Consider the following 17,551-nt stretch of genomic DNA (forward strand, 5'->3'; position numbering starts at 1 on the left):
GACACTCTTTTTCAGACCACATACATATTCCTTGAAACCTCGATACCGACACAGGGAGACCAAAGCGCAATCCCCGCAAGACTGACAGTCTAAGGTGAGAAATAGAAGGACCAAAGTTCGGTGTAACCCAGAAGGTTATACAGGGATATTGAGGACTTCAGTAATATTTTTAACAACGCATACAAGGAGTCATGTAGACTCACATACTCAAAGAAGACATACCCACAATCAAAGCCTATACAATTTACAAGATGCCTCACGATCATACATTCGTTTTGCAATATGGGTCTAACTTTTTGATTCAAACGACAATGGTGCTCTCCCAGCTCTCACAAAGTTGAGAGCGTAAAGATCTAAAAATAGAATGGGTTTGCATGTATGAGTAAACACAGATCAAGCAAGTGCGTTTGCGTGCGTGAATATGATTATAAGTATCATTGTATCATCATAACAATACATGCCTAAAGAAAAGATTCATGAGCCCAGCAAATGACTTGGACAAAATCTTAATTGGCATAGCACAAACAACAATGATTAATCATAGTTGACATTATTTATATTATCATGTATCAACGTCATACTACGTTCGTTTTCATAGATAATGAATACACTGTATGATGAATAGTAAGAATATCTTATTCTTGGACGTTGATGCACTAAGGTCAGTAAATTCAAGTGACCCGTATGACAGCAGGCACGTGCCTGTTTGGGTAAGGTGTTAGTAGGCGCGATGGAAAATATAGGACATAATACGAGGAAATTGACTACCGGCGTGCTGCCAGGTTGTTAGCTTGCATGTTTACTAAGTGTGTTAGTATTAAATATTTTAATTTGGGAACGGTATCTACGTTACAGCTTACTGTGTATAAATCATTATATTTTGCACATAACACTCTAAAAGGTTCATGCAGTTCAAAGGAGGTTCTATAGTGGCGCAACACTAATGGGATATAGGATCTAGTAGTTCTACATGGTACGTGAAAATTAAGCTGACTCAACAAGTCAGCACTTTCTACATCACCATGGATAAGGTAAAAAATAAAGGTTATCCCTAGCATCGTTCTACGATTGGCTAAGGACGGCAAGTTTATTAATAGGAGTCTACTAGAGTAGGAAGGTAATCTTTGGTTTGCATCCCAATTTAAACCGCGTAGAGCGAAAAGTAAAAAGTTCTTTTGAACCGACTCAATGCGTTTACTATGGACGCCGTACTGAGGGCTCCAAACGTAGCATCCATATTCTAAGATAGGACGAACTAAGGAAGTATATAAGGATTTAGTAACATAGGGGTCATTGAATTCCTTCTAACACCGTTTAATAAATCCAAGCACACCCCTGGCTCTATTCACCATAGACGAAATATGATCAATAAAGTCAAGTTTTGGGTCCAAGCGAACGCCCAAATCTCAACAGAATTAATTCTTTCCAAAGAGCAGCAGTTCAGCGTGTAAGTAGCAAGCTTTGGAACGACACGAGAGAATGTCATTAGCTTGCATTTCGAGCCGTTTAAGTTTAATAAGTTTACACGGCACCAAGTTTGAAAATTATTAAGATCTGTTTGTAAATCCGACTGGCAGGCAACGTCATTGTATTGCATACAAAGCTTGACGTCATCCGCGTACATAAGCACTCTGGAGTTAATCAAGACTTTGGGCAGGTCATTTATAAATAATGTAAACACTAAGGGTCCCAAATGGCTTCCTTGCGGTACGCCAGATGTAACCCTTAGAACATTAGATAAATTATTCTTAAAGAGGACCTTTTGCGTCCTGCCATTCAGATAACTTGAGAACCAATTAAGAAGATCACTTGGAAAATCCATTGAATCGAGTTTTCTAACGAGGAGAGAATGGTTAACAGAGTCAAATGCTTTACTGAAATCAGTATAGATTACATCTGTCTGAAATTTATTATGGAAGCCCTTTATAATATAGGAAGAGAGCTCCAAGAGATTTGTTGTTGTTGATCTTCGCTTAATGAAACCATGTTGACATGGAGAAATAACCGATCTACAAAGGTGCTGTAAGTGAGGGGTGATAACGTTTTCAAATAATTTAGGAATGGCCGACAAATTAGAGATTCCTCTAGAATTGCTGGCATCCAATTTGCTACCTTTTTTGTGGAGAGGAATAATAAACGATTGCTTTCAAATAATGGGAAAGTGGGAGGTTTCCAAGGACAAGGTAAACAATTTCAGAAGGGGATAGCACAGGGCGTCGGTACAATACCTGAGCACACAGCTTGGAATTCCGTCGGGACCTGGCGAATAAACTGCCTTGACACGATGAAGATCTAAAAGGAGAGAACTTTCGTTTAGGCTAGGACAGAAAATTATGCTTGCTTTGGGTATGTCGTAGGAATAAGTCTGGTGTAAATACGAAGAGCTTGAATAGGTTGTTTGAAAAAATTGCGATAGTATTTTCAAATGAAAGCGAAGAAGGATTTTTTTAGGCTTACGTTTAGTGTTAACGAAATTATAAAACTGTTTTGGGTCCTGTGAGAACTGGGACCTACAAGGAGTTAAATAGTTTTTATAACACTGCGAGTTCAGCACGGTAAAGTTTGACCGAGCTGATAAATATGATGAAAGGGCAGATTGAGAACTGGTGAATTTAAATTTAGCATACAGTCTAGATTTTTTTATTTTTAAGTCGGCTTAACTCTTTAGTATATCCCAGAATAATCTTGAAAAATAAAGTAGCTTGTCAATATTATGGAATGGCCAGAACTTTCTGAGCGAATCTAAAATATTAAAAAGAGATTTAAAAAGTCGTATAAATGTCTAACACAAAATATACATACGTATATAGATACAGTTAATAGGCACGCCCTAACATTAATCGATAGCTTTAACGAAGCTCGATTATTGATATACCAACTTAAAGACGTATTAACCACATAATTTTACCTTCTATTTTAAATACACCTGTAAAGTTGGAACTCGGTGAAAACTTTGAATTTCGGACTGAGGATATTCAATTAGAAGAATAAGATTTGACAAATCTAACAATTCCTGCTGTTATCACACTGGATTCCAAATGAATTTTATCTGAAAGTGACAAGTGCTGATAACAGCCTTGTAATGGTTAACACAGCCGCTGCCCAGAGGGCATATATTAGGGAAATGGCACAAGCAGTCCTAGAATTTGACGGAAAGAAAAACCGTCTTGAAAAATTCTTGACGGCATTAAGACTTGTCAACCTAACAAAGGGAACTTATGAGGAAATTTCCGTGGAATTGATTAAATCAAAAATAACCAGCACAACCCTAAATAAAATAAAAAATGAAACCACAATAGATGGGATCATTGCAAAATTAAAAGCCGTAGTTGTCGGTGAAGCACCCACCACCACCAACATAAAGGCAAAAATGGACACTTTAACGCAGAAAGGCAAAAAAGCCACTCAGTTCACAACTGAACTAGAAAATCTGGAAGCTGCATATATTGACCAAGGCATACCATTTGAATTTGCTGACATGCTCAGCTCTACGGAAGCCGTTAACACAATGATTAGCAAAACTAGTCACGAAAGTGTAAAAACCGTTTTGGAACCTGGTATTTTCACTACCATGGATGCTGCCGTTAGTGCATATATCCGTACTAGTACAAGACTTACTGGTAGTGTAAATACAGTGATGAACTCTAAAAGAGGGAATTACAACTACCGCATTAGTAACAATCGTGGTAACTATCGTGGTAGAGGCAATGGTAACTACCAAAACAGAGGAAACTACCAAAATAACAACTACGGAAATCAAAACAACAACTACCATAGAGGCCGAGGAAAAGGAAACAACACTTCCAACCGAGGACGAAACAATAATAATAATAATAATAATACAAACAATGTTAGAGTAGCCCAGAACAATCAGGGAAACTCTCAACAACCCTCAGATATTCAGCAGTAGATAATTATGCGGTTCATACCATCAATCTTACTTTAAATATATTTGTAGTTTTTTTCAATGTGAAGACAAATAAAAAACTTTTTTTTTAAATAGACACTGGTGCAGACAGATCTCTGTTAAAGGAAAATTGTGATATCTCTCATGATATCAAAATAAATAAGAAAATCAATATTCAAGGCATAGGCCAAGACATAATACAGTCCAAAGGACTGATTTCAATAGATATATAGACAGGTAAATACATAATTCTACACGACATTCACTTAGTAGATTTGTACTTCGCAATATCTTGTGATGGAATAATAGGCATTGACTTCATTAAGAAATTCTATTGCCAGTTAGATTTCAAACTGAATGAAGATTGGCTCATAATAAGACCAAATAATATAAATTTTCCAATTTATGTTCCAATATCATACAGTTCTGGTAATAATTCCATTGTTCTACCAGCAAGATCCCAAGTAGTCAGAAAATTCACCTATCATCAGATGAGGATAGTGTATGAATTCCAAACCAGGAAATTATAGAAGGCATTTATGTTGCAAACACAGTTGCAACAACCAAAAATGCATTTGTCTGATTACTGAATACGACCAGTACCGATCAAGTAGTAAATATTAAAAATTGTCATATGAACCACAAACTACGACATAGTTCAAAACAATACAGAAAATAGAAAAAACAAACTGTCTTATATTAGCTTAAAATTTTCCACCACAATTCAAAACCGAATTGACTAATATAGTTTAGTGACGTATTCGGACTCGAAACCGAATCGATCATTACCAATAACTTCTACAAACAAAAGCTAAGATTAAAGGATGATGAACCAGTCTACATAAAAAATTATAGAAACCCTTAAAGTCAAATAGATGAGATACAAGTACAAGTACAAAAATTATTTGACAATAAAATAGTCGAACCATCTGTATCCCTATATATTAGCCCACTTTTGTTAGTTCCGAAGAAATCTCTTCCAGGTTCTGACAAGAAAAAAATGCGATTAGTAATTGACTATCGTCACATTAATAAAAAACTGTTGTCGGATAAATTCCCGCTCCCTAGAATTGATGAAATTTTGGATCAACTAGGAAGAGCAAAATACTTCTTATGTCTTGACTTAATATCAGGATTTCATCAAATTGAACTCGAAAAAAGTTCAAGAGATATAAAGTCTTTCTCAACAAGCAATGGCTCGTATCGCTTTACGCAATTGCCATTCGGCTTAAAAATAGCGCCAAATTCTTTCCAGAGAATGATGACTATTGCATTTTCCGGATTAGAACCTGTAGTATGCACTCATATTGAATACCCACTGTACCGAGAGTTCTTAAAGGGTACGCACTGTAACACTTTGTTGCAGTGCGTACATAATTCAAGGTCCCGGTCATAAACTCTAAATGGCCGAAATATGAGCCGAGCGTCGGCAGAATTGTAACACGAACGGACTACATGTGCATATCCCTCGCGCTCCCACTTAAGAGGGCTTAGCCTATATACATAAGTATATACATAGCCGTCTCTCTGCCGCCGCCTCCGAGCAGCGCAGCAACGAGACTTAGCCTTAATTAGATTTACAAAATTTATGTAAAAATCAGAGACTATTCGATCGTTGGAGCGGCACCATTGCTGCTCCAATAAAAATAAAGAACTAAACCAAACTAAATAATGACCTTATATACTTCATGGCGACCGTGACATGGTTAAAAAATTATCTTCTGGAGAAACGACTGTTCACTGCGGCCAAACTCTACCAGCAGACACCCATCGTGGAGGAAGAAATCAAAGAAAAAAAATAAATCTGAGTGAGTAGAGTGTGATGGGACGGCCTGGTGTCAAACATAAAATACAAAAAATAATAGCGCACTTAAAGTGGCTATTATTTACAAATGAACCACTCCCGTCATGGGCCACAGCTCTAAAACTACAAAGTGAGCTTGATTTTTTAAAATCAAAAATAAATAAGCCCAAAATACCGATCACAACTAATAAAATACATACACAAAGGAAAAATTAATCCTCCATCTCCTAAGGAAGTACTGTCAGGAAGAATTGTCAGCTGCCCTGCCGACTGCCCAAGGCCGCTGAACAGCGTGCATTGCAAATATACATGCACAAAGAAAGACAATTAGTGCGAGAAGTTGAATGTGCGAAGCCAGCACCGGTACCGCCTGAGCCCATAGGCTCAGGTCAGCAGCAGCAGCTATAAAGCGTGGGAGGCACAACCGCCACCTACGCCATCAAGGGAGCGTTAGCGCATATTTTTTTTACCAATGCACTGCGTTGCATAATTTTTTTGATTGCACTGCGATGCATATTTTTTTATTAAATATAATATAGTTTGTAAAATTGAGCGGAACCTTTTCTGCCCAATCAGTCGTGTAGCCCGTAAAGCTATACAAAACAATAGGTAGGAAACCTGTTAAAATAAATAAGAAGTAATGCAATAAGCAAATTTTCCATAGAAAATATAATAATCATAATCATAAATATAGCATAAAAGTATATATACTACCCACGAAAATGACGTTGGATATAAAAACAGTGGATACCACTAAAATTTAAGCAGCAAACAAAAATAAAGAGTACAAACAACATTGATTAAACACAAATTTTCTACACTTAAAATTAAAAAAAAATGTAATAAATAAATAAAAAAAAAAAAAATAATAATAACAAGAAAGAAAGCTAACTTCAGCACGCCGAAGTTTATATACCCTTGCAGATAGAACTTCTATGAATAGGAATCCATACATATAAATTATATATATTTGTGTTAAAAAACAATGAAGTAATAGCTGCTTTCATTTCATTCATCTATACATATTATATTTGCAGTTTTACATACACAGATTTGCATTTTTCCTCTACATCAAACGATCGTTTGTATGGCACCTATAAGATATAGTCGTCCGATTTTCATAAAATAGCTATACCTTAAATTTGATGAAAATCAGCTGAAAACTGAAAAAGTTATAAATTTAATTGTATTAATTTCTCGATCGTTCCTATGGGAGCTATATGATATATTAGTCCGATTTTCATAAAATTTTACACAAAATTGTAGAGTATAGTAAAATGGCTACATCTTAAATTTGATCCAATTCTATTGAAAACTGAAAAAGTTAAAAATTTTACGATCATTCCTATGGCAGCTATATGATATAGTCGTCCGATCCGGCCCGTTCCGACATATATACGAGTGAGAGTATATAGAAGGCTAACTACAAAGTTTCATTCAGATAGCTTCAAAACTGAGAGACTAGTTTGCGTAGAAACGGACAGACGGACAGAAGGACAGACGGACATGGCTAGATCGACTCGGCTGTTGATCCTGATCAAGAATATATATACTTTATATAGTCGGAGGTGCCTCCTTCACTGCGTTGCAAACTTCTGACTGAAATTATAATACCCTGCAAGGGTATAAAAATAAATATATACAAATATAATTTTTTAACTAAAGTATGGCTAAACTAAACACAATTAGAGAAACTTATGTAGGGTATTTTAATATCTCCAATAAATTCATGTCCATAATATAATGGAATGGAACGAACTATATAAGAAAATAAATAATACAAAAATTTACTTTGACAAATCATATAAGGCACTCAATCAAAATAGACCAATACTAAAGAACACCATTAAAAAAACATGTAGAAATATTAGTAGAATGCTTTAATGAAGCGCGAGTACTAATACATGGTAAAAGGGAAAAATTAAATCAAGATCATTGGTCCCAAGTATCAAAATTTTTGATACAAAAATACAATTTAGAAATAAAAAAACCGACCGTTCTTAACACTTCCCTAACAGTTGACACTGGAAATTAAACAGAATCAACAGGCCCAAACGACATTGACGAAATAGAATCAGAAGAGCTTATCGAGATAAACCCTAAAATAGAAGATCAAGATTTAAATAATCTTACTACTCCAGCTGTATACATGTCAGATCTGGATAATTCTACAGATTCCGATACTTCAAGCAAAATAGAGAATAAAATAAGCAATCCTATTACAATGGCACAATCTAGATTTATTAATACAGCATCCAAGCTTATACCAAGTTTTGATGGTAGGCCTGATTAGATTTAACAAGTTTCATTGATGCTTTACAAATAATAGAAACAATAAAAGGTGAGCACGAACAATTAGCAGTTTCCATAATTAAAACAAAGCTAAAAGGTGTCGCCAGAAATCTAATCGGTAATGAAACAACGATTACTGAAGTGATTTCTAAACTAAGACTATTCAAAGGCGAAACTGTAGAAGTATTGTCATCAAAACTGTTGAACCAACAGCAACAACTGCTAACCAGTATACACAAGAGGTTGAGCAGATGACGAAAGCTACCTCTAGAGCTAACCAGAAGTTATTCCACTCAGCATGCAGTCAAAGCAATGACTAAAAATTGCACGATCGATAAGGTAAAACTTATCATGCAAGCTGGTACCTCCAATACTATGAATGATGCCGTTTCAAAATTTGTCAATAGTTGCACTGAAGCAACTGGACAGTCAAAGACGGTCCTACACTACAGGAACTATCCACAGTGCGGCTCAAATCGCGGACGTGGAAATTATAGAGGCAACTTTCGTGGTTATCGTAATAACTACAACGACTACCAGAATTACAATGGAGGACGAGGCCAATATAGAGGAAACTATAGAGGCCGAGGGCACAACAACAATAACCAAAACAATGTCAGAGTTGCCCAAAATACATCGGGAAACTCCCAAAACCCTTTAAATGCTCAGCAGTAGAACATGCAAGAGTTCACACTATTAATCTCAGTCAAAATATATTCGTTTCATTTATCAATGTAGCTACTGGAAAAGAACTTGTCTTAAAAGAAACTTCCGATATCTTCCAAAACATCCAAGATAATTACATCATAGACATAAAGAGAATAAGTCAGGAAACAACATAATCCAAAGGTCTAGTTTCTATTGAAATACAGACGACTAAATATGTATATAATTCCCCACGACTTTCATATCGTAAGTTTACAATTCCCTATTCCATGCGATGGAATATTAGGCATCGATTTTATTTAAAAAAAATACAACTGTCAATTAGACTTCAAGCCATCTGAAGATTGGCTTCTAATTAGACCCAATAATTTAAAATTTCCAATTAATGTACCAATAGCTCTGCCAGCAAGATCCCACGTTATTCGAAAAATTGAACTTAATTCAAAAGAGGACAGTGAATTAATTCCAAATCAAGAAATTCAGCATGGTATTTACATTGCAAATACCATAGCAACATCCAATAACGCTTTCACAAGGCTACTTAATACAACAAATACCGACCAAGTAGTCAGTACAGATAATTTAACATATGAATCACTTTCGAACTACGATGTAGTCAAAACAAATCTAGAGAATAGAGAAAAATCTGTATTATCTCAACTTTCAAAAAACTTCCCTCCACAGTTCAAGTCACAACTTTCTAGCTTATGCACCCAATATAGCGATGTATTCGGATTGGAAACCGAATCAATAACCACAAACAACTTCTATAAACAAAAACTGAGATTAAAAGATGATGAACCAGTTTATATTAAAAACTATCGAAGCCCACATAGTCAGGTGAACGAAATAAAATAGCTAGTAGGAAAGTTAATCTCCGACGGGATTGTTGAACCATCTGTGTCCGAATATAATAGCCCATTGTTACTTGTTCCTCAGAAACCATCCCCCGGGTCAGATGTAAAGAAATGGCGATTAGTGAATGATGTTCGCCAGAATAATAAAAAATTACTATCTGATAAATTCCCATTACCTAGACTTGATGATATTTTGGATCAACTAGGTCGAGGAAAATACTTTTCATGTCTTGACATAATGCCAGGATTCCATCAAATTGAACTAGAAAAAAGTTCAAGAGATATAACGTCTTTTTCAACGAGCAACGCCTTATATCGCTTTTGGATTAAAAATAGCTCCTAATTCATTTAAGAATGATGACTATTGCATTCTCTGGTCTAGAACCTTCTCAAGCATTTCTTTATATGGATGACTTAATAGTAATAGGTTGTTCCGAAAAAACATATGCTTAAGAACTTAACACATGTTTTTGAGAAATGTAGGAAATACAACCTGAAGTGACATCCAGGAAAATGTTCATTTTGTATGCATGAAGTGACTTTTCTAGGTCATAAATGCACTGATAAAGGAATACTTCCAGACGACAAAAAATACGATGTCAATATGAACTACCCAGTGCCGCACGACGCGGACAGCGCTAGACGTTTCGTAGCATTTTGTAACTATTACAGACGTTTTATAAAGAACTTCGCCGATTATTCAAGGCACATAACAAGATTATTTAAAAAGAATGTTCCTTTTAAATGGACGGATGATTGTCAAAATGCATTTCAATATTTAAAAACAAAACTTATGGAACCCACTTTGCTACAATAACCAGATTTTACTAAAGAATTCTCTATAATAACAGATGCAAGTAAGCAAGCATGTGGAGCGGTTTTAACTGAAAACCATGATGTTATCCAACTTCCCATTGCATACGCATCAAGAGCATTTACAAAAGGAGAAAGTAACAAGTGTACTACTGAGCAGGAATTCATTCATTCAATCATTAGCTGCGATTCATTGGGCAATATTACATTTTCGACCGTATAATTATGGAAAACATTTCATAATTAAAACGGATCACAGACCTCTATTTTCAATGAATAATCCAAGTTCTAAACTGACACGTAGGAGGCTCGAATTAGAAGAATACGACTTTACAGTCGAATATTTAAAGGGAAAAACAATTATGTAGCTGATGCGTTATCATGAATAACCATTAAAGAGCTACAAAATTATACTGGAAATATAATGAAAGTCGCTACTATATATCAAAGTAGACAAAAGTACCGCTCGGAAAATAAAGAAATATAATTACCTAAGCAAACTATTAAAAAAGCTTCTAAGCCCAACGTATACGGAGTCATAAACAATGACGAAGTACGTAAAGTAGTGACCTTGCACGTAAAAAATATGCTATGTCTATTTAAACATGGAAAATTACTGCAAGATTTGATGTTAGCGATTTATATACCAATGGAACTCTTGACTTAGGTCAGTTTTTCCAAAGGCTTGACACACAAGCAGGTATACATAAAATCAGTCAACTCAAAGTGGCACCGTGGGAAAATATCTTTGAACATGTTTCAATAGATAATTTCAAGACAATGGGTAATAAAACACTGAAATCATTGAGAGTAGCGCTACTCAACCCGATGACCCAAATAACAAATTTAAAAGAAAAAGAAGCAATATTGTCTACATTTCATGATGATCCAATTCAAGGAGGTCATACTGGCATATCAAAAACTTTGGCTAAAGTAAAAAGACACTATTACTGGAAAAGTATGTCTAAAGATACAAGCTTTCCTGTATATGGAAGATTTAATAGTCATTGGTTGTTCAGAAACACATATGCTCAAAAACTTAACTGATGTCTTTAAGAAATGTAGAAAATACAATCTTAAATTACATCCTGAAAAATGTTTATTTTTCATGCATGAAGTCACATTTTTGGGACACAAATGCACGGATAAAGTAATCTTGCCTGACGACAAAAAATACGACGTCATTAAAAATTACCCAGTCCCACATGATGCGGACAGCGCTAGACGATTCATTGCATTCTGCAATTACTATAGACGTTTTATCAAAAATTTTGCCGACTGTGCTCGTCACATATTAAGATCAGCATGCCTTCGAACATCTCAAATCGGCACTAATAAATCCGAATTTATTACAATACAATGCAAGTAAACATGCATGTGGATCAGTTTTAACTCAAAACAAAAATTGACTTCAACTTCCAGTTGCTTATGCATCAAGATCGTTTACTAAGGGTGAAAGTAATAAAAGTACAACAGAACAAGAATTGGCAGCAAGTCAGGCCAATAACTTATTTCAGACCATATATTTATGGTAGACACTTTACTGTCAAAACAGATCACAGACCATTAATATACTTGTTCTCAATGGTAAATCCAAGCTCTAAGCTAACTGGTATGAGACTTCAATTAGAGGAGTATAATTTTACAGTCGAATATCTGAATTGTATAGACAATTTTGTAGCGGATGTGTTATCAAGAATAACCATTCAGCAGCTACAAAAAATAAATGGATCTATAAAGAAAGTCTCTACAAGATATCAAAGTAGACAAAATTCCTGCGCAGAAAAGAAATAATAGAATTGCCAAGGCAATCTATAGAAAAAGCTTTAAAGCCCAACGTATATGAAGTCATAAACAATGACGAAGTACGTAAAGTAGTGCACGTAAAAAATATGCTATGTCTGTTTAAACATGGAAAATTACTGCAAGATTTGATGTTAGCGATTTATATACCAATGGAACTCTTGACTTAGGTCAATTTTTCCAAAAGCTTGAAAAGCAAGCCGGTACAAATAAAATCAGCCAACTCAAAGTGGCACCGTGGGAAAATATCTTTGAACACGTTTCAATTGATAATTTCAAAAATATGGAAAATAATATATTAATTTCATTGAGAGTAGCGCTACTCAACCCGGTGACCCAAATAGAAACAATAAAAGAAAAGAAGCTCTAATGTCTACATTCCATGATGATCCAATATAAGGAGGTCACACAGGCATCTCAAAAACCTTGGCCAATGTCAAAAGACGTCATTATTGGAAAGGTATGACTCGAGATATTACTAAGTATAAACGAAAATGTCAAAAATCAAAAGTGACAAGAAAAATAAAAACTCCTTTAACAATAACTGATACGCCAATATATGCTTTCGACAGGGTTATGGTAGACACCATTGGTCCACTATCAGGAAATGAGCAATGGAAATGAATACGCAGTCCCATTAATTTGTGATCTGACTAAATATCTAGTCGCGATTCCAATTCCAAACATAAATGCTAACACAGTAGCAAAGGCGATTTTTGAGAATTTTATTCTTAAAAACGGTCCAATGAAGACGTTCATTACGGACACGGGAACAGAATACAAAAATTCTATAATAAATGATTTGTGCAATTTTATAAATAAATAATATAAAATCAACTGCACTCCACCACCAGACAGTTGGAACTGTCGAAAGAAGTCACAGAATTTTTAATGTATACATACGTTCATATATATCGGTTGATAAAACTGATTGGGACGTATGGATCCAATATTTCGTTTACTGTTTCAACATAACCCCATCTATGACACATGACTATTGTCCATATTAACTTGTTTTCGGTAAAACAAACAATTTACTTCAACATTTTAATAGCACAGACAACATAGAACCCTTATATAATATATATGATTATGCTAAGGAAAGTAAATGTAGATTAGAAATTGCATATAAAAGAGCTAGAATTAAGAGAAATAATGATTCTCTCAGCTAGCCAGAAACGTTTCCATTGCTGTACATAATAAGGCAAAATAAAATGTATGTAAAACGGCTGCTCACTGTTTTACAGTGGACAGCACTAAAGCTTAGAAATCATTCAATAAAATTATATCGGAGGAGACTGATGTCTCCCTGCAAAAGAAATAACTGGATCTTCATTGATTATTTCGGATGGTTGTCTTCACATAACAGTTGGGTGCACTTAGATCATGGCCCGCGGTAGCGGTGAATGTCATCCTAAACATTATTCCAATAGAACATTTAATCAGGAATACAGTTGTCTAAAGTGCCGTACGACTGAAGGCAAGACAGAGCTGGAAGAACTACCACACCGGGCACTATAAGATCCTTGACGAGATGAACTATCGGATAACAGGAGACACACAATTTACCTGACAAGGGAAGCATGGAGAAGAGGAAGCGTACCCGAGCCAGAAGAGGTATCACTTTACACCGACGGCTTAAGGATGAGGTGCGGGGTAGGGGAGTAGAAGAGTCCTTCCGCCTCCCAGCGTCAGTGACAGTATAAGTGGCTAAATGCAAAGAGAGAAATGCAAAGCAAACTATAAGAGGACAACAGGGTTCAAATAGCTTGGGTACTCGGACACAACGACATCCCTGAAAACGAGAAAGCTGCCGAGCTGGTCAGGGTTCAAATGTTTTTGTCCCACTGCACATCATGACTTAGTTCTTGGCTTTTTTGAGCTTTCGTTGGGTCAACTGAAGTACGAAAGGAACTGTGCGTCTGAATTTGCCAAAACCCTCGTCTCAAGAATTGATCCTATATCCTGTCCTAAAGACGCTTTTTACCCCACACTGGAGATAAATCCAGAAGCCTCATCTGCTTTTATTCCTTGTCCAGATGTCGGACCAGCAAATTTTCACTTATTTCGCAAAGCTAATTTTTCTTTATACTCTTGCGTCATGTATGTCCCATTGTTTTTAAGCTCAGGGATTACTTTGCATAGGAACGGATAAAAGGAAGGAAAGACGGACAGAACAGACTCACTTAAATATAAAGATTTTGCTGTTTATGCTGATAAAAAATATGTATACCTTATAGGGTCGGAATGTCTGCTTCACTGCGTTGCAAACTTCTGACAAAAGTTATAATACTCTGCAATGTTTTAAACCTATAGTGTTGGAAATAAAAATTAAAGTAATATGTTCATGGATTATGAAACTTTCATGGTTATCTCATTTTTCATGCAGTTTCTATCTCAAAATTATTACTAATAGTTTCTAAAGTCATCCTTATGAAAACGACTAAAACCTTCGCTTTGAATTGTAAAAAATTATGGGCTTACCGGGGCTCAACTTTTTCAACAGGTTCGTTGTGCAGCAATTATTTCAAGAACTAGGAATAAAAAACTAAGTTAACCTTACCTATCTTCCCTAATTATATTTTTACTTTTAGTCCAAAGTTTTTTTACGCAGTGGAGAAGTCGTTCTAGCCATGTCCGTCTGGTCTGTATATAGTTTGTTTACAAAAAACTGGTGTAAACGTGATTATTTTCGCGCCTTTTCTTTAATTTCGTTGGTCTCATGGCTATAAATATAAATTTCGCTGACGTTTTAAGTGAATTTATCTTATGTTAGCATTACTCTTTACGTTATTGTACTCATGTAAACCACACAGATATATATAAACTCCGGTTTGCCGAAGACAATTATCTTTTAAGTTTAATGCTAATACGTTGAAGTCCTTAGATCTTCTGCAGATACTGCATTGCATATTATATGTACATATGATGAATTCCGGAACAATCAAAACATATTTGGAGAAATACTACAAATTGGCAAACAAATTTTGCAAAAAAATGCAAATGTAAATATTCAAAATAAGAATGGAGAAACTCCCTTACATATAGCAATTACAAGAAAAAATACAGAAATGATCAAGCTTTTACTTCAAGTGCCTAACATTAATATTAACTTGCGCACTTTGGAAGAGAAATGTGCTTTGGAGCTTAGCTTAACATTCCAAGAGAAGAACTTTAAACTTGCCTCAAGACTTTTAAAAATGGGTGCCGAACCGAATCCAATTAAATCAGCTACAGGAAATAGCCTTCTCCAGGTGTTCGCCTTGGATGAACAACGCGAGAGTGCAGCTGTATTTCTTACAGACTTCGCCAAATTGGATTACTTAAATAAGAGTGGATTAACTGCATTACATATTGCATCATTTAAAAACATGTCAAACTTGATAAAAAAATTGATTATCAACGGAGCGTCATGCAATATACAATCAATAAAAAACGGGTTAAAATCACCCATTCACATGGCAGTTGAAGCAGATGCCATTGATGCATTAGAAGCATTTGTTCAGATGAAAGCTAGATTGCAAAATGATGACTTTAATTCCATTGATATTAATGGTGACTCACCCCTAAGCTTTTGCTATAGAAAATCAACATGATGAGATAATAAACATTCTATTTTGTCACCCTTTAATAGATTTGAAACTTAGAGACAGCTTTGGAAACACCGGATTTGCATCCGCTCTAGACACTCGAAATCACAAGGCGGCGCAACGCATTTTAGAGCGACTTCCAACTGCAGCTGAGCAAATGGATCAACTAGGCCGTAATTTTTTGCATTTGGCTATTATAAAAGATGATTTGGAAACCGTTCTGTTTTTGTTATCTATTCAAGTAGACATTAATTCTCGGGTTCATGATGTTAATCAGTCAACGCCCTTACATTTATCAGCTGCATCACAAGTTGAAATGATAATTAGAAATCTCATATTAGCTGGTGCTCGTTTAAATGAGCGTGATGCTTTTCAAAAATTGCCCCTACACATTGCAATTGAACACGGCAATCTTTCTGCAGTATGTGCTTTAATTCAAAACGGTGCTGACTATGACGCAACTGATGCTGATGGAAACAATGCTCTACACCTAGCTGTACATGGCGGTCAGTTTTTAATTGTACGCGAACTTTTAACAGAATCAAGAGTAAATGCAGAGGCAAGGAATTTAAGAGGTAGAAATCCAATGCATGAACTTTGTAGAGTTGTGAAAGATAATACAGCAGGAACCATTTGCGAATTATTTTTAGAATGTATGCCAAAATACCCAATAAACACCCCTGACCTTGATGGAAATAAAACACTTCTGCTATCCTTTATGCGTGGTCAATCGCCACTCTGTAAAGTACTGGTAAAAGCAGGAGCGTGTCTTGGCACTGAAAATAGGGAAGGTATAAATATTTTTAATTTCAAGTTGGCTACGGATCAACTTCTTCACAATTTGTTAGACAAACTGCCACAGGAATCACCTTGGTCTGAGTCTGATTTATGCCAAGAATGCAATATAAAATTTACAATAACCATGCGGAAACACCATTGGTAAGTATTATACAAATTACACTATTCCATCTTATATGTTGATTTTATTTTAAGTCGCCATTGTGGTCGTGTTTTGTGCTCCAAATGTTCCAGCAACGATGTACCGATTCTAAAATTTGGAATCAAGAATCCAGTCAGAGTTTGCTCCGTTTGCTTTTATGTCCTGCATTGTGGAAATGTAACAGTGTTATGAATATATTTATATATATATTACCGACAGAAAAGAGCGAAGCCTAACCAAGTTAAGCAAAAATCGGCTAAAAAAGCCGAGCAGTGACAGTGAGTAGCGATGTCCTTCGAGTTCGGCATGCAGTGTTAAGGCTACCACTCCCCAAACGGCATAACAAATAACAAACTCCACCAAGACGAGCCACGTCAAGGTGAGAGGGGTAGACGACCAGCCAAAGTTGTCCACCCACCAACAAAAGAAAGGCGCAGGCCAGTTCATTCTGGCATTCCACAATGGTGGAACAGGGAACTAACGTACTCAGGAAAAATGTTTGAATGGCCTTCAATACAGCGATATACGCAGCCAAGAAGCACTCTTGGAGCAGCAATTGCAAATCGCTAGAAGGAATAAAAGACACGACTAGGTTGAACAAGATACCAGAAAAAACATACAAACTCATTCTGAAATACAGCATGCATACAGGAAAGGCAGATCCACAGAGTCCGTACTTTAATAATTGGAACGATACATAGAAAAGGCACTGCTCTTCAAGAACTACACTTTGATCACCTTCATAGAAATTGAGGGGGGCTTCAATAACGTAAACGCAGACTCCATCCTGAGTTCCCTCAAAAAGATAGAAGTTGAAGAAGGCATCAGAGCTTAGGGCAATGCTAACGAGCAGACGGATAACAGCCGAACTGAGTGGCA

The 17,551-nt window shown here is 35.8% G+C and overlaps 2 protein-coding genes across 2 annotated transcripts in view; both read left to right on the forward strand.

Annotated features, from left to right (window-relative positions):
* Nucleotides 1-17,551, forward strand: part of LOC110184526 (ankyrin repeat and FYVE domain-containing protein 1-like) — a 189,089-nt gene that overhangs the window by 144,765 nt on the left and 26,773 nt on the right. The window lies entirely within an intron of this gene.
* Nucleotides 15,343-16,864, forward strand: LOC110179909 (ankyrin repeat and FYVE domain-containing protein 1-like). Its single transcript, XM_086836635.1, has 3 exons — nt 15,343-15,475; nt 15,726-16,671; nt 16,726-16,864. Exons 1-3 carry the CDS (start codon nt 15,343-15,345, stop codon nt 16,862-16,864), a joined length of 1,218 nt encoding a protein of 405 aa, XP_086692761.1.

Source organism: Drosophila serrata, unplaced genomic scaffold (genome assembly GCF_035046125.1).
Source record: "Drosophila serrata isolate PLE 108 unplaced genomic scaffold, ASM3504612v1 contig_291, whole genome shotgun sequence".
Taxonomy (NCBI): Eukaryota; Metazoa; Arthropoda; class Insecta; order Diptera; family Drosophilidae; genus Drosophila; species Drosophila serrata.

What these genes read in the sequence shown, in the direction of transcription:
- LOC110179909 (XM_086836635.1), top strand. Translation starts at nt 15,343, where the DNA reads ATGGGTGCCGAACCGAATCCAATTAAATCAGCTACAGGAAATAGCCTT. An exon ending in ATTGGATTACTTAAATAAGA is followed by an intron (nt 15,476 to 15,725) that starts GTGGATTAACTG and finishes CTTTTGCTATAG; the next exon opens with AAAATCAACATGATGAGATA. An exon ending in ACCATGCGGAAACACCATTG is followed by an intron (nt 16,672 to 16,725) that starts GTAAGTATTATA and finishes TTTTATTTTAAG; the next exon opens with TCGCCATTGTGGTCGTGTTT.